General features: G+C 39.4%; 1 protein-coding gene across 1 annotated transcript in view; it reads left to right on the top strand.

The window, feature by feature from the left end:
* MYO1H (myosin IH) overlaps nucleotides 1-21,208 on the top strand; it is a 124,655-nt gene that overhangs the window by 62,956 nt on the left and 40,491 nt on the right. The window contains exons 2-5 of the mRNA XM_037817331.1: nucleotides 15,481-15,642; nucleotides 18,041-18,156; nucleotides 19,366-19,564; nucleotides 20,480-20,560. Coding sequence (XP_037673259.1) covers nucleotides 15,481-15,642; nucleotides 18,041-18,156; nucleotides 19,366-19,564; nucleotides 20,480-20,560 — 558 coding nt within the window. The remainder of the gene's footprint in view (nucleotides 1-15,480; nucleotides 15,643-18,040; nucleotides 18,157-19,365; nucleotides 19,565-20,479; nucleotides 20,561-21,208) is intronic.

Raw genomic sequence — 21,208 nt, 5'->3', positions numbered from 1 at the left:
ATACAAATAAGCCATTCCTGTACCCTTCTGTTCCTCCACCTCTTTGTTGTACTTGCTGCAAATTATATCTTTACACATTGTATGTCCAAAACTATAGATTTATTATTACATTTTATGCATTTGTATTTTAGAACCTAAAAGAAGTAAAAAGTGAAGTTACATACCAAAAAATGCAATCCAATACTATTGGCACTTATAATCACCCATAAGATTACCTTTAATGAAAGTTTTTATTTCTTTATGCTGCTTTGATCCACTGTCTAGTGCTTTTTCCTTTTAGTCTGAAGAAATTCCTTTAGCATTGCTTATAGGGTAAGTCTAGTGCTGAACTCCCTCAGCTTTTGTTTATCTCAGAATGTCTTAATCTCTCCCTTATTTTTGAAAACAATTCTTGCCAGATATAAAACTCTTGGTTGGCCATTGTTTTCTCTTGACACTCTAAGTATTTTCTCCCACTGCCTTCTTGCCTCCATGGTTTCTGATGAAGAATCAGCACTTAATCTGATTGGGACTCCCCAGTACATAACATGTTGCTTTTCCCTTGTGGCTTTCAGAATTCTCTCTTTGTCCTTGTCATTTGACACTTTCACTATGTACCTGGCATGGTTCTCTTCAAGTTTACCTTGTTTGGGGTTCGTTTGACTTCTGAATGAGCATATTCATGTCTTTCAATAAGTTTGGGGAGTTCTCTGCCACTATTTCTTTGACTATTCCTTCTGCCCCTTTTTTTCTCTCTTTCTGGGATTCCCATTAATGCATATATTGGTACTTTTGATGGTGTCCCATAGATCTCTTAGGCTCTGTTTGCTTTCTTTCATTCTCTTTTCTTTCTGCTTCTCACCCTGAATTATTTCAATTGTCTTGTCTTTGAGTTCACTGATTCTTTCCTCTGCCAGCTCCAATCTACTGTTGAAACCCTCTAGGAAATTTTTTATTTCAGTTATTATGGTCTTCAACTCAGGTAATTCTGTTTGATTCCTTTTTAAAATTTATATCTCTTTATTGCAGTTCTCATATTATTCATTGTTTTCCTGGTAATCTTCTGTGTTTTCCTTTACTCCTTGAACCTATCAAACATCATTTTTCCATCTTTGTCCAGTATGTTCAAAGTCTGGTCGTGTTTGTTGATGCTTATGGATTTTTATGTTCCTTTGGCTGGGCCATCATTTCCTATTTCTTTGTTTGTCTTCTTATCTTTTTTTTACACACTATACATTTTAATGTTTCGAAGTATTAACTCTAGGGTTTTTCCCTGAGCTTTCTGTTCCTTAAGTTTGTATTCAGCTGGTGATATCACAGAGATTCCCTCGAGTGCCATCAGCTAACAAAAACAAAGTAGTGCAAAAAAAAAAAAAAAAAATCCTTTCCCAGTCTGCAAATTGGCTCTGCATTGGCTGGTCCTCTCCTTTAGTAGTTAGCCCTCCTGTCAAGAAGATCAGCCAGAGGTGAAGGTGAAGTGCAGGGTTCTCTCTCACTTTTCTGAGCTCGTGCCTTGTCACGGGCTTGTGCTTATTTGTGGTCATGGGAATTAGAATGGCCCCATCTATTCCCTATCGGGCTTTCTTCCCCTCCTGGGTGCTCTATTGTGTGACTTAAAGCAGGTAATCCTTTGGCCCAGGCTGCTTTGACTTGTTTCTTATACACTTCAGCTGTCAGAAAGCTACTTCTTCCTGCAAGGCAAGTTCTGGAAGGTGAACCAGAGAGGAGTTCCCTGGTTCAGTTTTTTGGCTGCCACTGAACAGATTGGCACCAACATTCAGGCACCCCAGGATTAGCATGGGGGTGACTCCGCTCCCTATGCAACAGGGCCGGGGACTTACAACAGTAGCACAGGATGTCTCCATATTGCAGTGGGGAAGAGACAGGGATGGCCAGCTGGGCATGCGAGCTTCTACCATTTTTTAAAGCTGTGCTTTCTTGATTCAACACTCAACCTGTTAACTGCAACCCTCTGTCTTCTGGAGTTCTGAGGAAGATGGCTCTGCCAGTTTTTTGCTAGTTGTTCAAAGATTCTGTGGGGCAACAGCCTCCTGGGGCATGTTATACCACAGTTTGGTTAACTAGAAGCCAGCAGTGTTTTTTAGAGTTAGGATCATCAGGGTATGATTTACATGAAGTAAAATTCATCCTTTTTAGATGTGCAATTCTGTGAGCTTTCACAAATGTGTGAAACACCATTTATTGACTATTTCATTTTCTTACCACAAATTTCAAGTATTACCTTATTCATTTTTGAGACAAGTTCTAACCTTTCCATTTAGTTCCATTGATTTGCTTGTTTATTAATGTACCAACATCACACTATTGAATTAATGTAACTTTATAATATATTTTAATATTAGCTAAAACTGGTATCTTCTCATCAGTCTCTTTATTTTTTTGAGAAATTTCTTTGATATTTTTATCCTTCCATATGAACTTTGGAGTCAGTTTATTTTGTACCCAAAAATCATGGTAATGTTTTTAATGGGATTTTATTTAAATTGTAAGATGAACTTGATTGAATTATCATCTTTATGATATTGAATCTTCTTATCCAACAACATGGTGTGTCTTTCCATTTGTTCAGCTCTTCTTTTGTGTTCCCCAGTAGTATGTTAATAATCCTTTTGTATACACCTGGCATATTTGTTGCATTCATTTCTGTATTTTATCTCTTTTGTGGCTTTATTTTAAATTGAGTCTTCTAATATATCTTCTAACTAGTATTTGTTTGATTAAATTAAGTCTATTGATTTCTGTTTATTAAACTTGAATTTGGCCTGAATTTATACATCATTTATAATTTTTTTGGTCATTTATTTGGATTTTCCAGGTAAACGCTTCAGACAATCTGCAAATATTTTTGTCTCTTCTCCAGTGTTTGTTTCTTATTTCATCCTCTTGTCTAATTGCATTGGCTGATATCTTCAGAACAATGTTAAATAGTATGATAAAGGACATTCATGTTTTTCCTGACTTTAATGGACCTATTTCTATGCTTCCTACTAAGCATATAGTCATGCTCCTATGTGAAGTTAGGCTAGTTTCATATTTTTATTGAAAAGTATCATACATAGAGATCAGTCTATGGAAAACTTAAAGAAGAATAAAATAAACACTTATGTGCCTCAACCCAGTGTAAGATATGATACATCATCTTTGATGGTCTTTGTAGTTTTAACACCTAAGAATATATTGTCAGACAAAATATTACTTAATTGGGCCCTTTATTAAAATAGAATCAAGCTGTATATATGCTTCTGTGACTTGCTTTCTTTGAACAACACTGGTTTTGAGATTGAACCATGTTGATGAGCATAATGGTGATTCATTTACTTTCACTGCTGTGCATAGCATAGAGGTTGAATTAAACATCTTTACTGAATCTTCTATTCAATATTTGGATAGAGCTGTCCCTTTTTTGAAGTCCTCTTTTATGTTCTTCCAGAATATATTAAAAAGAGCATGGAATTGTGGAGCTAGACTCTCTGGGTTTGAACCTCAGTTGACACCTACTAGCTATGTGACAAGCTATTTTATCTTTCTGTGCCTCAGTTTCCTTGTCTGTAAAATGGGAGTTACAGCACCTATTAAGCCTAGGGTTGTTGACAAAAATCCTGCTGTGTGCTGTCTTTTTCTTATCTCCCTCTGCACATAAGGAAGAGGAGTGAACTTGCTTGGTCAGAGTATGCATCCTCAAATGTATTCAACTATGTTTGTTTTCTGATTTTGGAAATAGGACCAACCAATTTACACTCTCATCTACAGAGAATGAGTTTCTATTGCTCCACATTCTTACCAGCCTGTATAGTCAGGCTTTTAACTTTTTGCCAATTTGATACATATGAAGCTGTATTCTACTGGGGCATTAACTGGTATATGTCATACTTTCAATGGCCATTTGATTCTTCTATGAAACATCTATTTTTATATTGAGCTGTTTGAAATTCCTTAATTCCAAACTCTCATTGTGTATTAGAAATATCTTTTCCCTATGCTGTAGCTTTTCATTCTTCTTATATCTTTTGATAAACAAAAGTTCTTTAATATAGTTAAAATTGCACATCACTCACATTAGGGGTGATGCTTTTTCTTGTGAATTATTTAAGAAACCCTTCCCTATCTCAAAGTCATGAAGATATTCTTGTATTCTCTTCTAAAATCTCTATAGTTTTGCCTTTCACATTTATTTATTCTTTTGGTAATAACTTTATTGAGATATAATTCAAATACCATACAGTTCATCCATTTAAAGTATACAATTCAAAGTTTTTAGTATATTCACAAAGTTTTGCAATCATTACCACAATCAATTTTAGAACATTTTCATCCTTAAAAAGAAGTCCCCTAGCATCTGGAGACCACTAAGCCACTTTCTATCTCTCTAGATTTGCCTGCTCTGGACATTTCATGTAAATAGAATCATATAAAATGTGGTTTTTCATGACTGGCTTCTTTGACTTAGCATGATGTTTTCAAGGTTTGTCCATGTTGTATGTATTAGAACAACATTACATTTTATTGCCACATTTAAGTCTTTAATCCATTGGAAATTACTTTTCTCTATGGAGTGAGGTAGGCATCCCAAATTTTTCCACCTTCCAATGACCCAACATGATTTCTTGAACACGTTGTCCTCTGATGACTGCTCTATACTGCTGCCTTTGTTGTAAATAGTGCCCATTTATTCATCAGTCTGGGTTCTCCATTCTGTTACTTTAGTGTATTCAAGTCCTGTGCCAGTACCACACTATTTGGATTACTGTAGCTTTTTTGTATGGCTTGGTAACTGGTAGAGCAAGTCATTATACAACAGCAAGTTGTTCTACATCGAGAGTATTGTGGCTATTCTTAGTTCTTTGCAATTCCATAAAAAGTTTTAGAAATAGCTTGTCAAGTTTTAGGCAAACCTCTTGGGATTTTTATTGTGATTGTTTTGAATCTAAGTGTCAATGTGGGGAGAAATGACATCTTGACACTACTGAATCTTTCAATTCATGAATATGGTATATCCTTTTATTTATTTAGGACTTCTTTAATTTCTTTCAATAATGTTTTATAATTTCCCCTGTAGGGGTCTTATACATCTTTTGTTAATTTTAAAGATTATTTAAGAATAAATCTAACTTTACATTATGAAACATTTTAAATCTGTATTATGAAACATATATAGACTTTGTAAACAAGGAAGACTTGTATAACGAACCTCCTTGTAAGCACCACCCAGCTTCAGTAATTATGAGCTCATGGCCGATGTTGTTTTATCTACATCCCCACTTACTTCCCCTAACCTGGATTATTTTGATGCAAATTGCAGACAAACGATATAATTTTCTATGGAAATATTTCAGTATGTATCTCTAAAAGAGGAGAAACTTTTTTTTAGCATAACTGTGATAGCATCATCACACAAATTAACAATAATTCATTAATATAATTCTGTATTTAGTCACTGTTAAAGTTCCCCAGATCACGGGAAGGAGTGAAGCTGTGAGACACGCAACGAGGTGAGTGGATCCTGTAGAGAACATTTTGAGTGAAGTACACCTGAAACAAAGACAAACATTACAATGCCTCACCAATATGGACTAACTACAATGTGTAAACTCAGAATTGAATCTTAGAGCACAGCTTATCAGGGGAATGCTTATTGTAATGGTCCCTAGATTGTAAGCTCTTACAGCAGTCACATGTATTCCAGAATTGTAATGGCTATCTCCAGATTCCAAGATGCTGATCCCTTTGTGTATAATCTGGTTGGTCTCTGGAACTTCGGGTATCTGTGTGACACCTGAAACCCAGAGCTAGAGCTCAGCAGATATGAATGTCAGTATTAGCGCATACAGCAACTGTTTAAAAAGCTGAAAAAGAGTCCAGGCTTCAGTTAGAGATATGTATGAAGCAGATCTGGTTAGGACTAAGGCAATTCAGGCCAAAGGGTAAAGGACAGCACCGACTGTTTTAAAACGTCAACTTCTGTGCGAGACCAAGGGAAGAGATGTTTATTTGGTGCAAGATCTATATTTTCTAAACAATTTAACTTGTACAGTCAGTTTGTTCAAACACCATAAATACCTGGAACTTTGACTAGAAAGTGAGATCTGGTAGGTTTGTGTAGGTTAGTGTGAAATACTGACATATCTCAAAGTAATTTAGGCAGAGAATAAAAATATATATGCAAGGCCCCCCTGAGGAGCTGGGGGAAAATGTGGAGGTGCTGGGCTTCCTCACCTGGGTTGTTACTGATCTTCTCACCAACACTGAGGACTGGTGGTTTGGTATACCGAGCTCTCTATCTTGGGGCTTGCCTTTATGAAGCTTGTTACTGCAAAGGAGAGGCTAAACCTGCTTATAATTATGCCTAAGAGTCTCCCCCTGAGTGCCTCTTTGTTGCTCAGATGTGGCCCTCTCTCTGTCTAGCTAAGCCAACTCTGCAGGTGAACTCACTGCCCTCCCCCCTACGTGGTACCTGACTCCCAGGGGTGTAAATCTCCCTGGCAACACAGGATATGACTCCCGGGGATGAATCTGGACCCAGCATTGTGGGATTGAGAACATCTTGACCAAAAGGGGGATGCAAAATGAAACGAAATAAAGTTTCAGTGGCTGAGAGATTCCAGATGAGTTGAGAGGTCACTCTGGTGGACATTCTTATGCACTATATAGATAACACTTTAAGGTTTTAGTGTACTGGAATAGCTAGAAGTAAATACCTAGAACTATCAAACTCCAACCCAGTAGCCTGGACTCTTGATGACAATTGTATAGCAATGTAGCTTACAAGGGGTGACAGTGTGATTGTGAAAACCTTGTGGATCACACTCCCTTTATCCAGTGTATGGACGGATGAGTAGAAAAATGGGGACAAAAAACTAAATGAAAAATAGGATGGGATGGGGGTGTGATTTGGGTGTTCTTTTTTACTTTTATTTTTTATTCTTATTATGATTCTTTCTGGTGTAAGAAAAGTGTTCAAAAATAGATTGGGGTGATAAATGCACAACTATATGATGGTACTGGGAACAGTTGGTTGTACACCATGGATGATTGTATGGTATGTAAATAAATCTCAATAAAACCGAACTTTTAAAAATTCCCCAGATCACCTCAAAATATTAAAAATAGATTATTTTCTTGTGTCAGGATCCATGTAAGATCTATATATTGTGATTATTGATAACTCTCTTTCATATCTAACTAGACAACAGTTTTGTTGAGATCGTATTCACATGCCACACAATTAACCTATTGAAAGTGTACAATTCAGTGGGTTTTAGTGTATGTACAGAATTGTGCAATCATCATCACAATCAATTTTAGAACATTTTTCACTCCATAAAGAAACCCTGTACCCATTAGCAGTCATTCCATTTCCCCTCAATCCCCCAGTACTAGACAACCATTAATCTACTTTCCGTCTCTATAGATTTGCCTACTGTGGACATTTCATATAAATGGAATTCTATAACACGTGCTCGTTCATGACTGGCTGCTGTTACTTAGCACAATGTTTTCAAGACTCATCCATGTTGTACTATGTAAAAGTACTTCATTCCCTTTCTGTTTGTTTGTTTTTGTAGGTTTACAGAAAAATTCATGCACAACATACAGGTTCTCATACACACACATACACACAGTTTTCCCTATTAACATTTTGCATTAGAGTGGTACTTTTGTTACAATTGATGAAAGAACATTATATTAATTGTACTATTAATTAAATTCCATAGTTTACATTAGAGTTTACTGTGTTGTATAGTCCTATTTTAAAAAAAAAATTTATTGTAACATATATACAACCTAAAATTTTCCTTTTAACCACATTCAAATATATAATTTTGTGGTGTTAATTACATTCACAGTGTTGTGCTACCATCACCACCATCTGTTACTAAAACTTTTCCATCTCCCAAATAGAAATTCTGTACCAATTAAGCATTATTAACTCCCCCTTCCCTGCCCCTACCTCAGCCCCTGGTAACCTGGATTCTAGTTTCTGACTCCATAAATTTGCTTATTCTGTTTCATATCAGCTAGCTCATACAATATTTGTCCTTTTGTGTCTGCTTATTTCACGCAACATGATGTCTTCAAGGTTCATCCATGTCATTGCATACAACAGAACTTTCTTTTTTACAGCTGAATAATATTCTATTGCGTGCATATACCACATCTTATGTGTCCTATTGATGGAAATGTAGGTTGTTTCCTCCTATTGGCCATCATGAATCGTGCTGCTATGGACATTCACGTACAAATTTTTGTGTGAGCGTATGCTTTCGCTTCTCTAGCATGTATACTTAGGAGTGGAATTGCTGGGTCATATGGTAACTTTCTGCTTAACCTTTTGAACAACTGGCAGACTGTTTTCTAAACCATTTTACATTCCTACCAGGAATGTACAAGGTTCTGACTTCTCCACATTCTCGCTAAAACTCATTATCTGACTTTTTTATTTTAGCAATCCTACATTGTATCTGATCATGGTTTTTATTTACATGTTCCTCTCTCAAAAATGTCTTTTAATCTATAAGTTTCCTTGCAATTTTGCTCAACAAATGTTGCAGAATGGAGTAATTTGTCCTGTAGAATTTTCCAGTCTGGATTTAGGTTATTGTATATGGCAGAGTTGTTGAAAGCTTTTTATTCCCTGTTTTCCTTTAAATTGGGAGTTAGATCTAGATGCTGCCTAAATACTAGTCACTAGTTATCTGTGGTTATTTATGTTTAAATTAATGAAAATTAAATAAAATTAAAAATTCAGTTCCTGAGTCTCACTCGCCATATTTCCAGTGCCTAGTGGCAGCTCTTTTGGAGACTTGGAACATTTTCATCAACTCAGAAGGTTCTGTTGGACAGTGCTGGCCTAGAGGATTGATCCAGTTCAACTTCATATGACTTAAATCCTTTGGAATGCAAGGCTTGCTTTATGGCCCATGCTATGGTCAATTTTTATAAATGTTCTGTTTTTGGAAAAAAAAATGTATACCCTCCAGTTGCTGGGAGCAGTTCTCCCTACATGAGCTACTTGTGTCATTTAGGTTTTCTATGTCCTCACTGATTTTTTTTTGCACTTATTTCCTGTCAGTTTTTGGGAGAGGTTAGTTAAGATCTCCCACTATGGATTGTTTGAATAAACTGCAGTATGTACATGTGCAACTCTAAAAAGGAATAAGGAAAGGCTCTTTAAACAGCTTGGAAGGGCTCTTCAGGATAGATTTCCCAGTGAAAAAGACATGGTGGGAAAAGCATGCAGAGTTTGCAAAAAGATGCCTAAGGAGGGAAGCAAATCTGTATGTGTTCTTGCTTACATTAAATAAAAAACAATTTAAACATTGGTAAGCAGTTATTTTCAGGAGGAAGGGAATAGGGTGGGAGGGACAGGGTTGTGAGCCAGTTCTTTGAATGTGCATTGTTTTGGTCTTTGGTACCACGTAAGTATTTCACATAAATACAAAATAAATTACATTTAAAAAGCAATTTATAAAAATAAGTAAAGCAAAATAAATGAACCTAAACGTGCATCTAGTTGTTGGTCTAGCCACACAGAGAGCAACTATTTTAAGGGAACTTAAAAACACAGTAATGGGTTTGTGCAACCCCAGTGAGGTATACCTTAAGGACAAGCAATTCATAAAATTCCAAACTATTTTCAGCAATCAAGTTGGTGGTGGTATCGGTACTGTTATTCTGAGATTATTGTAGGGTAAGGCAAATGAAAAATTGATTTTGTCATTGAACTGGAATTGGAGGGGAGAGAAAGAAGAAAAGATATGAGAAAAATGAGGTTAAGTACAAACTTATTAGATACTTGAATCGGTGAATTAGATTAAAGTCATCATGTATTTCATTAAAATATATATATACACAAAACTTCCTAGCACCACTGCCTACTGAAAAGGCAATAACAAGAAACAATAGCAATGAGCTCCCCTAGTGTCCAATTTCGTCCTATTGGAGGAATGGCTGAATTTATATATATGAGATTTATTTATGTATATTATATATGATATATAAGATATACTTTATATGCAGTATATCATATACAATATCACATGAGATATTTTATTAAATTTATTTTATATATGAGATTAATACCATATATGATATAATATGTTACATATGACATATTTTCTATGCATATGATATATTGTGTGAATGTGTATCTGATAACCTGAGACATCCCTGGTCTCTGAGTCTATGTAGAAGGTGATACGGGCATCCTGATAAGCAAGGACACTATCAACTTATCTACTAATGACCTGTTGGTCAGAAGAAATCACAAGATTCCACCCACAATAAGTAGGGGTTGAAAATGTGGGGGAGCCCATGGAGTATTTGGCAGGCACACCTGTCTCTGTCATAGCTTCTTGCATCTTTATATACGTTGTACCCTCCCCCTTCCCTCCCTGCACACACACTGGGTAAAGGCCTAGATTATGTAGAAGGTAAAATGACCAGATCGTCACTGCGTAGCTGATACTTCTAAACCAATGGTCCCAGTGGGACCTCATTGAATCTTTTGCCTTCAGATGAGTGAAATGTCTAAACCATATGAGACAAAGAATGGCTTGTTTTATTTTTGAGTGTTTGCTGCAGAAGTTGCAGTCTAGCATCCTGCAAGGCAAAAACTGGAGTTCACATAAGGGAAGATCTGGCAACACGGGCCCTTTGTTCACACACGGTGTCAAGCTGTTGGAGCTGAGCTGTGGCCACACACCTTAGCCGGCTGTTCAACCCTGCTCCAGCCTGCTGGTTTCACTAATTCACCAGACCTGCCAGGACCCTGATTTCTGCTGTTTGCACAACAGTATCCTGTAGGAAGTATCTACCATCCCAAAGATGGAATTCCCTTTTAGATGTAACAAGAACATCTCTCTCATTGATTTCCTCCTCTTACTGATTATTTCTGGATATGGTGTTCTCTTCTTGATTCGCCCCTTAATCATCTTCTTGGTCAAGAAGGAACCACTCCGATTTCTTTATTTCTTTCTCCTCTGATGCCACAATCTTCATCCCTTTGACCATTGTCGTCAGTCTTAATGGGACACTCTAGTTTTCCCATACCCTTTTAAGGATATTTTGAAATGAACTAGAAAAATATTCCATCTAATAGAAATGAAATATTGCTATCAATAAAACTCCATTCTGAAATAGATGGTGTTTCCGCCCTTGCAAGTTAAAATTGTCACATTCTTTTATCTATGAGTTGTTTTACTTTGTTTTGTTTACAAATCCTTTGGAGCTGCAGGTTGCATAAGCCCCTGGGGCTGACTGCAGGGCTCAGTGCTCTTCTGTCTCTGGGGTCTGGATAAGAAAGCAGCTTGGCTCATCTCCCTACCCTCCACCCCAGCAACCTGACTGCAGTAATATTTATTGGTGTAGCTCCAGACATTATGTCAGACCCCAGCCCACTCCCAAGTTAATAGGGGTTCATTGATGACTAACCAGCACCTTTTCTTTTTGTGTTCCCCTTTCTGATAATCACATTGTTAATACTAACGATGAAGGAGGCAAGCTCTCACAGAGCTTATGTTGTGCCCGGCACCTTTCCAAATGGTCCACATGTCTTGTTCTGTTCAAAGCAGCAACTCTGTGTAAATTATTCTCCCATTTTATAGAGATGAGACAGAGTCTTTCCCAAGGTTGCACCATTAGAAAACAGCAAAAATGGGATTTGAACTTGGACAGGCTCATTCTCCAAAGTCCATGCCCTTAAGTACCACACTGAACTGGTTTGAATGGTAAACAATAAATCTAAAATAAACAAAGGAACCTTTAAAGGGAGACTATTTGAAATCACTATTGTTTGATTGTAAAAAAGAGTTCTGGTACATGCAACAACATGGATGAACCTTCAAGACATCATGTTGAGTGAATTTACCCAGACATAAAAGACAAATGTTGTATGATCTAGCTTATATGAAATACCTAGAATAAGTACATTCATAGAGACAGATAGTAGATTGCAGGTTACCAGGTGCTAAGGGGTGAGAGGAACGGGGGTGGAGGGTGGGGTGGGCACGAAGTAGTTTAGGTAATGGATGGTAGTAATGGGAGCAAGATACTGTGAATGTACTTAACACCACTGAGTTGTATATTTGAAAGCAGTTAAAATGTGAGATTTTGGGTTGTATGTGTGTTAATGCTAATAAAAAGTTTAAATAAATGCTAGGTAGGTCAACCAAAATGTGTATGGTAAACAATAAGTCTAAAATAAGCAAAGAAACCTTTAAAGTGAGACTATTGTTTAACCTAAATTCATGTTTACAGCAGCCTTAGGAAGCTGGTGATTTAGCTTTTCTAGCTCTATTGCCTAGTGCAGGGAGACATCTGGTGGCCATTCTTTTTTTTTTTTTTAACTTTTAGTGTATACCAAGTAAACAGAATGGTATAATAAATTCCCCATACCAGCTTCAACATTCATTAATATTTTGCCATTTTGTTTCCATTTATACCTCCATCGACTCCCTACCCCTCCCTACTCTACTTATGTCTTATGTTGAAATTTACATATATTGAAATGCACAAAATCTTACCAAATCTTGGTAAATAAATATACTCATGTAACTCATAGTCATATCAAGATAGAGAATGTTTCCATCACTCCGTGTTTTAGTTTGCTAAAGCTGCTGGAGTGCAATATACCAGAAATGGGTTGGCTTTTGCAATGGGGATTTATTCATTTACAAACTTACAGTTCTAAGTCCGTCAAAATGTCCCAATTAAAGCATCAGTAGGATGATACCTTCTCTGAAGAAAGGCCAGTGGCATCTGGGGTTCCATGGGAAGGCACATGGCCAGCGTCTGCTGATCCTTCTCTCCCAGGTTTTGTTGCTTTCAGGTTCTGGCTCTTTCCATTTCTGTGGGTCCTTGCTTCTCATGGGGCTTTTCTCTCCAAGCTCTCTGGGTGTTTCTCTCTCTGAGCTCTCTGGCTTTTTTCTGTCCTTTACCCTCTCATAAAGGACTCCAAGTAAAGGATGAAGACCCACCTTGAATTAGGTAGATCACATCTCAATTGAAACAACCTAAACAAAGTTTTCACCCACAATAGATCCACACCCACAGGAATGGATCAAAAGAACATGGCCTTTTCTGGGGTACAGAACAGCTCCAAACCAGCACACTCCAAAAATGTCCTTTGCTAGACAATCCCCCTGCCCCAACCACGCAACAACTCTTCTGATTTTTCATTGTAGATTAATTTTGCCTATCCTAGAATTTCACATAAATAGAATCACACAGTATGTTCTCTTTTATGTCTGGGCTCTTTTACTCAACCTAATGTATATATGAGTCATCCAGTTGTGCATATCAGCAGCTCCTTCTTTCATTGCTGTGCTCATTCCACTGTACAGATGGACCACATTGCGTTCGTCCACCCTCCAGTTGAGAGATATTTGGGCTGTTTCCAATTTTTAACCATTATGAATAAAGTAGATATAAATGCTTGTGCCCAGGTCTTTCTGTAGACACGTGTTTTCGTTTTTCTTGTGTAAATACTTAGGTGTGGAATTTCTGGGTGAAAGAATAGAAGTATAGTTAACTCTAGAAGAAACTGCCAGACCTTTTTGCACTTGACATCCCCACCAGCAACATAAGACAGTTCAGACTGCTCCACGTCCTCGCCAGTATTTGGTATTGTCTATCTTTTCAAGTTTTAACACTTCTGGTGATCTCTTGTTATGGGTATAATTTGTGTTTCCCTGACAACTAATGACATTACTTTTCTATGTGCTTATTGGCTATTTGTATATCTTCCTTTCTGGAGTATCCATTCAGATCCTTTGCACAATTTTTATTGGGTTTGTCTTTTTTATATTGAGCTATAGGGGTTATTTTATTCTGGATACGAATCCTTTGTCAGGTATGTAGTTTGTGAGTGTTTTCTTCCAGTCTATGATTTGCCTATTCATTTTCTCAACAGTGTCTCAGATGGGAAGACTTATATTTGGTGAAGTCAAACTTCTCAGTTTTTTTTTTATAGTTATATCTTTGTGTCCTGTGTAAGACAACTTTGCCTCCCTCTAGAAAGCAAAGATATTCCCCTCTGTTTTCTTCTAGTAGCTTTATAGATTTTGTATTCATGCTTAGGTCTAATATCCATCTCAGGTTAATGTATACATAGTGTGTGTGAGGTAGGGGTCGAGGTGCAGTTTTTTTCCTTATGGATACCTAATTGCTCCAGAACAACTACTTGAAATTGTTTTCCTTTTCCCCACTGAATTGTTTTGGCACCTTTGTCAAAAATCAGTTGACTGATGCACAGTCTTGATAACTTGAGTTATAAGAAGCGTGAGTCTTCTCTCTGTGCTTTACTTTTTTTGAAATTGCTTTGGCTTTTGTAGTTCTTTGCATATATCCATATGTGTCAGTTATCAGTTATTGCCTCCCAGCTCCAAGTTCACTCTTCACTTGCACTGCAATGAACTAGACTCTAAGTGTTTCTCCTCAAGGCGAGTGTGATGTTGATCTTCGTCTCTAGAAGGCCCTGAAGAACACTGTAATCAGAGAAGGACTTCCCTTCCTGGTTCCTTTCTCTAAGTTTTGCTTTTTCTTGCTTCTGCTGCATACAGTGCTGCATGGGTGGGAGCATGCTCTCAATGTACCCAGAGCACCCAGGTGACCTCATAACCTCAACAGGGAGCAGCACCCCAACTCCTGCATGCTTGCCCATGCCCTGGAGGGTTGTTTCCACAGAGCTCTCAGCTCAACCACTGCAGTGCCAGGCCTCCCACACCTAGCAATGCCCTGACACTCTCTGCCCACCTGCACCCAGGAGGGCTGCTTCCTGCTTGCCTGGTGACCATGGAGCAGCTCTGGCCCCAGTGGGCTGCTCCTACACCCTCTCCAGTAGAGTCTGAAGCTGAGCTTAGGAAGGGGGCTTCCTTCCATGCTTGTCCTCCCTTGCATTCTCCTCTGTAACAAGAAATTCCTTTTCTCACCCAAACTCCTCACCAGTGTGTATCCCCCTCATCTGGGAATTACATAATGAGTTTAAGCAATTAACATGTAATGACTACATGGTGGTCAGGAAGGCAGACTCTGGGGCCAGGCTGCCTAGATTCATACCTGGCTCTGCCGTTTGGCAGATCTCGCACATGTTTATAACCGTCCTGTGCCTCAGTTTCCTCATCTGCACAATGGGCATGATAATAGTACTTGCTTCACAGGGTTGTACTGAGGATTAAATAATACATGACGAGCCAGGCATTTAGAACAGCATCTGACATAGTGAACACTTGTTTCCTGTCTGCTGCTGTTGCTGCCGCCCCCGCCGCCATCATCATCATCATCATCATCATCATCATCAACATCATCATCATCATCTACACCGTCATCATCTCATATCGACTGTAAACTCTTAACCAAGGCAGCGTAATTGAATCTTGGTTCTCTACCATCCCCAGGGCTTAGCACCTTAGCTATTTCCATATTAGACATCCAGTCAAAATTCCCTAATGAACGATCTGCTGAGGAATGTTCTGTTTCCCGCAGAGAGAAGAGGTGAGGAGGAAGCACATCCGTCTGCACATGGAAGGAGCACTGACCGCCCCGGACAAGGTCGGGGTGCAGGATTTTGTGCTGTTGGACGTGCACACCAGCGAAACTGCCTTTTTGGACAATCTTCGCAAACGTTTCAGCGAGAACCTCATATATGTAACTAAACCCATTTCCCACTGTTTACCGAGAGTGGTTGTTCCCTCCCTCTGTTCTCGGCTTTGATGACCTTGAACAATCTCACTCTATGAGGTTAGCCATTAAAGGGAAGTATGTAACCTCTTGGATTCTTGGTTCCTTGTGTTAAGGCTGTTACGGCTTTCGGTGAGAGAGGCCTGACTTAAACAGGGGATCTATTGACGTATGTAACTTTAAGGTCCATGGGTAGATCTAGGGTCCCAGACCATGTCCCGAGGACTCTTTCTCTCCATCTGTCTGCTCTGCCTTCCTTTGCATCAGCTTCTTTCTCAGGCAGCCTCTGTTTGTACGGTGGCAAGATGGCTGACAGCAGATCCAGGCTGAGGCTTTACCACCTTGGTGTTGCTATTGGGAAGACAGCAAGTCTTCCTGGAGAAATTCTAGTAAATGGCCTAGAACTGATGTTTGTTGGCTCTGATTGGCCCATCTTAGGTCACGTGCCTGTGTTTGACCCAATCCCCGTGGCTGGGGATGAGGAATATTCTGATTGGCCAGTTTGGGTTACCCAGGTCCACCCCTGCAGCTGAGGGGTGGGGACAGTGCCCGGCTGACCAATAAACGGAGAGCTGGGGAAGAGGGTTTCTCAAAGGAATTAGGTAGAAGGATGAATAATAGCTCCCAGGCAGGCAAACCTAAGAGATGGTCACCACATCTTGTGAATCTTTAAGGGTCAAGACTGTGGCACTTCACCAGAAGTCTTCTCAGGTCCGTCTTGTCACTTTAGAGGTGGCCAGTTTTTATTAAGTTCCCTACTTATCACCACACCCTGATTTCACTGGTTGATTTTCAGATAAATTCCTTTAGAGTAAATTCCATGGTGGGGGAGAGGGGAAGAGGAGTGTTAGTGAAATTATTTAATTTTATTGAGAATTTATTAGTATTAGCTAAGAGTGAATTAGACAATCAGAAGCAATTTAAAGTATCTGTCTTGTAGTTATATTGTTTGTAATGATGCCCGTGACAACCTATATGTTGAAACTGAATTTACCAGAAGAAATGACCAAGGTGTTTCCTAGAATATATACTCCAAAAGCCTGACTTTCAGAGTTATTCCCCTTAATTGATACTGATTTTATGTGTAAGCAAAAGGAGAAGTAGCATGGTATGGAGAAGGATAAACAGTAGGATGGGATCATCATGACTAAGCTAAATGTTTCAGGTTTAAACAGATAAATTTCAGAAACTAAATTCTACCCTGGAAAACCAGATTTCTGCTGATTAGAGCAAAGCAAACTTCTTCTCAAGATACTGTTCTCTGTTCCGATTCTCTGACTTTGTCTTGGAGAATGGAAATATTAGTTAGAATGTTTTTAGCATAATCTTAATGTAGACTTTCATATTTCCAGTATCTGAGACTCTGAAATGAAAACTAACAAGGAACCCAGTATCTGAAAACACCAGATGTATTTAGACCTAAAGGAACCTAAGTCGTTATGTTTTCTATATGAAAGCTTAGAGCTTCATATATTCATAATCATATTCCAAGAAGACTTAGATTAGTGCTTTATTACTTACAAACATAAGGACTTGAAAAACTTTTGAATTTTAGTAGAATGTAACATTGATATCTAGGGAAATAAATGCCGGTGGTTTCGAGTGTTTGCCCAATTTTAGATGGCTGTTATATATACTCTCCCCGCTTTCACCCAGTGGCCAGAGAGCTCTTTATAAAACACAGATCGTGGCATCCTTCCTTAAAACCATCCATTGCGTCTTTTTCTTTTGCATCAACACTACAGAAATGTATTTCTCTGACATGCCACAGTTCAGGTCAGGTATTTCATTTCAGTGTAGGGGCTGGGGGAGTCCCTTCTCCCCCATCCACTGCATTTCAACCTCAGTTCATCAGGACAGCCCACAGATTCTGCTTGATCTGAACCCCATTCCCTCTGCGACGTCATCTTTCCCAATCGCACCTGACTCCCTGGGCTTCGGCCACACTGGCCTCCAATGCCACCAGCCTGTCAAACTCGTCCCTTCAGCCTGAATCCCCCTTTCTGCCGTCTTTCTTTCCCAGCTGCCTCCACATCCTTCAAATCTCAGCTCAGATGTCACCTCCTTAAAGAAGCCTTCCTAAGCCCACAAGCTATGGTGCCTTTCCTCAGCCATACACTGTCTCCTTACTCTATTTACATCTTTCTTAGCACTCATCTCTATTTGAAGCTCTCTTGATCCTTTGGTTGTCTGCCTGCCATCCCCCGCCCCCTATCCCTCCATGCTAGCAGAAACCTACCTGTCTTAATTATCGTCTTATATCCTCAACGCTAGATGAATGCATGGGGATCATAGTGCGTGCTGGTCTTTTGCTATGCCATTTGCATGGTGGAATCCTCACTAGTGCTTTTGTCCATTCTTCTAGACATATATTGGCACCCTCCTTGTGTCCGTGAATCCATACCAGGAGCTCGGAATCTACACCACGAAGCAGATGGAACTTTATCAAGGGGTGAATTTCTTTGAACTGCCACCCCATGTGTAAGTGGCATCCACAGGGTCTTTGATAGGAGTATTTTTCTATTTCTTTCATTCCTTTTCATTTATTTTTCCCCTCCCTCCTCTTCCCTTCCCTGTATTACTTCCTCCTTCTGCCATAGACCCACACATCCACCCTCCTTCCCTCCCTTTTTCTGTTGCATGTTCATTAGCTTCTATGCCTCACTTAAACTGCTGCTTTCTTGCAAAATAAGTCTTTGAAGTGCTAGAAAAGTTGAGCAAGTCTTTATCAAAACTCAGCTTAAATATTGATGAGGTGGCATTTTTGTAGAACTGCTGGGAAATCTAAGAGTGGCTAGAGAGGTGTCTTCTCTGGGGAGCCACTTGTTATAGTGCCACCTACTGGTGCCTGGGTGTCATGGCCACTAAAGAGAATACCCGTTGGTAGGAAGTGTCCTGGGGATGGACGTCCTCAAGATGAGACATTTCCTGCCTGGTCTAAAAGTGACTCGGGCTTTGCCAAACTTCCCAGTTTTCCTTCCTGTTTGACTTCTGGGCTAATATTTAGGTTCTCCCTCATTTGCCTTTGGTGACTGAGCTATCCTATTTCCCAAGGCATTTACAGACCTTTCTGTAATTATGACCACCAGTGATTTCTGAAACAGCCAAATTCCAACTCTGCTGTGAGCTAAGATTATATTTTTCAGAGGTCTTCATGCTTTGGTTTTTAATCTTGGAGATAAAACCTTTAAAAAGGTTGATCTCTTGTCCTAAAGATATCAGAAGGTTTTGAAATCCTTTTGGCTTCTTGCCTCTACGTTCTTAATACTCTAGGTTTTAAGGGAAAGAGAAATATAATAAGATCTTATGTCAATTAAGTTATTATTTAGACAAGATGTCCTTTCCACTGACAATTAATAAAGTATCTCCTGGGGATGTCATTTAGTATCCAACTTATTTTTATAAGAAATATTGACAATTCTTAAAAATTGAAAAATTTTGAAAAATATTTCTGCAAACTCTCCAAGTCTCCACCTGAACTCTTCTACCATTTGGATTTTGGTCCCTAGTGCACTTTGTGTTTGATCAGTCACGGTGAGGATTTATTTTTGGTCTGAGCTCAGTGTCTTGCACCACAGTCTGGGTGCAGCTTCCTGGAAGCAGGGTACTTTGTCCTCTTGCTCTCCTGAGTATCAGAACCAGGGAAAGTAGCATTGAGGCCTACTCATTTGTGTCCCACTCCTTCTCCAGCTACGCCATAGCTGACAACGCTTACCGCACGATGCGCTCGGAGCTAAATAACCACTTCATCCTCATCTCCGGGGAGAGTGGCGCAGGGAAGACAGAGGCCTCCAAGAAGATTCTCCAATACTTCGCGGTGACCTGCCCAATGACTGAGTCACTGCAGATAGCCCGCGACCGGCTGCTACTCTCCAATCCGGTGCTGGAGGTAAGGGTTTCCTGGGCAAAATGCCAGAACTTGTGGAAGGGAGCGCCAGGGCGGTCACTGGGAAAGAGAGACCCTCTGCCTGGGCCTGTCAGTCAAAACGAGCAGGTCAGTGCCTGGAACTTAAGAAGAGTCTTATGCATAGTGTGGAGTTAAGGGCATGACCTTGAAGTCTGGCAGGCAGGGATTCTAATGCCAGCACAGCCACACCCCAGCAAACTTCCGCAAGTCTCTGCACCTCTCGGAGCCTATTTCCCCATCTGTGGAATGGGTCTGCTCGTGGCACCTCCCTTTTAAGGAGCTTCTGAGGTTTGAGCAGGATAACTGCACAAAAGGCAAACAGCAGAACCAGCAGGCTCTAAAATTATACTTTTTATTTATTAATTTTTATTGCTATTTAATTAAAATTTCTGCTATTATAATGCACTGACTTGCTGTCTGATCTGGAACAAGTCACTTTCTCTTGTGTTTTTGTCTTGCCATTGCTTTAAAAGGAGATGTTTATGGTAGAAGGAATTTCCCCAGTAGACCCTTTGGGCCAAACAACTTCTCTCTCTGATGTAGAAGGGGTCTGATGAATGGGAGTTGTTAGTTGTGCCTTCTGGAACAGCAAGGGCCTACGAGCCTGCAAACCTCTCCTTAGACCATTTTAAATATGGTACTAGATTGGATTCTTAGAAGATATTTTCCCCTTCTACTTTTCCCTGAGTCAGACCCCATATTTGGCCCCAAATTATCTGCACTTAGCAATTCCTTTATTAATGGTGTTCAGTGTGATTTTCATCCCTACGCCTTCCACCTCCTTCATTCCCATAATAAGCATGTGATTCAGGGTAAGGAATTTGACCAGCATGGTGAGCTTAAATGACAATGAATGACAATTTGGTTTAGTTTTCCTCCCTCACTTTCTATTCCAAGGCTTTTGGAAATGCCAAAACGCTCCGGAATGACAACTCCAGCAGATTTGGAAAATACATGGACATACAGTTTGACCTCCAGGTACACTGAAGTTCCTGATCCTGGTGCATGGTGACCCCTTACTTTGCCGGTGACAGCAACCCAACTCAAGGCAGAAAGGGAGAAGGGGAACTTGCTGGCTCAAACAATTGAAAAATCTAGGGTTAGTGCTAGTTTTCGGAAATCCAAATTAAGACCACAATGAGATACCATTTTATACCCTCTAGGTGGGCAAAATTTAGGAAATCTGATAAACCAGGTGTTGGCAAAGATATGGATCATTAGGAACTTCTACACAATGCTGGCAGGGGTTAAATTGGTACGACCCCTTTGGAAAACAATATGGTGTCTTGTGACGTTGAAATCATGTATTCTAGGACTCAGTCATTCCACTCCCAGAAATATGTGTACAGACGCACACAGGGATGAGCATGCCCACATCAGCTCTGTGCATGATGGTAAAAAGACTGGAAACGATCAAAATATCTAGAAATGGCCAAATGTCCATCGACAGGAGAATGGCTGAATTGTAGTATGGTCACTAATGGGGTGCCTATTATACAGCAGTGAGAGCAAATGAGCTACAGTTACACATGACACGGATAGAATATACTGTCTGTCCCTGTGATGTTATTTTTTAATAAAGCTTGGAAACAAGTCAAACCAAACAATATATTGTTTAGGCATACA

This window comes from Choloepus didactylus, chromosome 23 (assembly GCF_015220235.1).
Source record: "Choloepus didactylus isolate mChoDid1 chromosome 23, mChoDid1.pri, whole genome shotgun sequence".
NCBI lineage: Eukaryota > Metazoa > Chordata > Mammalia > Pilosa > Megalonychidae > Choloepus > Choloepus didactylus.
Note: the sequence above shows the minus strand (reverse complement) of the source record. Positions and strands in the feature narration are given on the sequence as shown.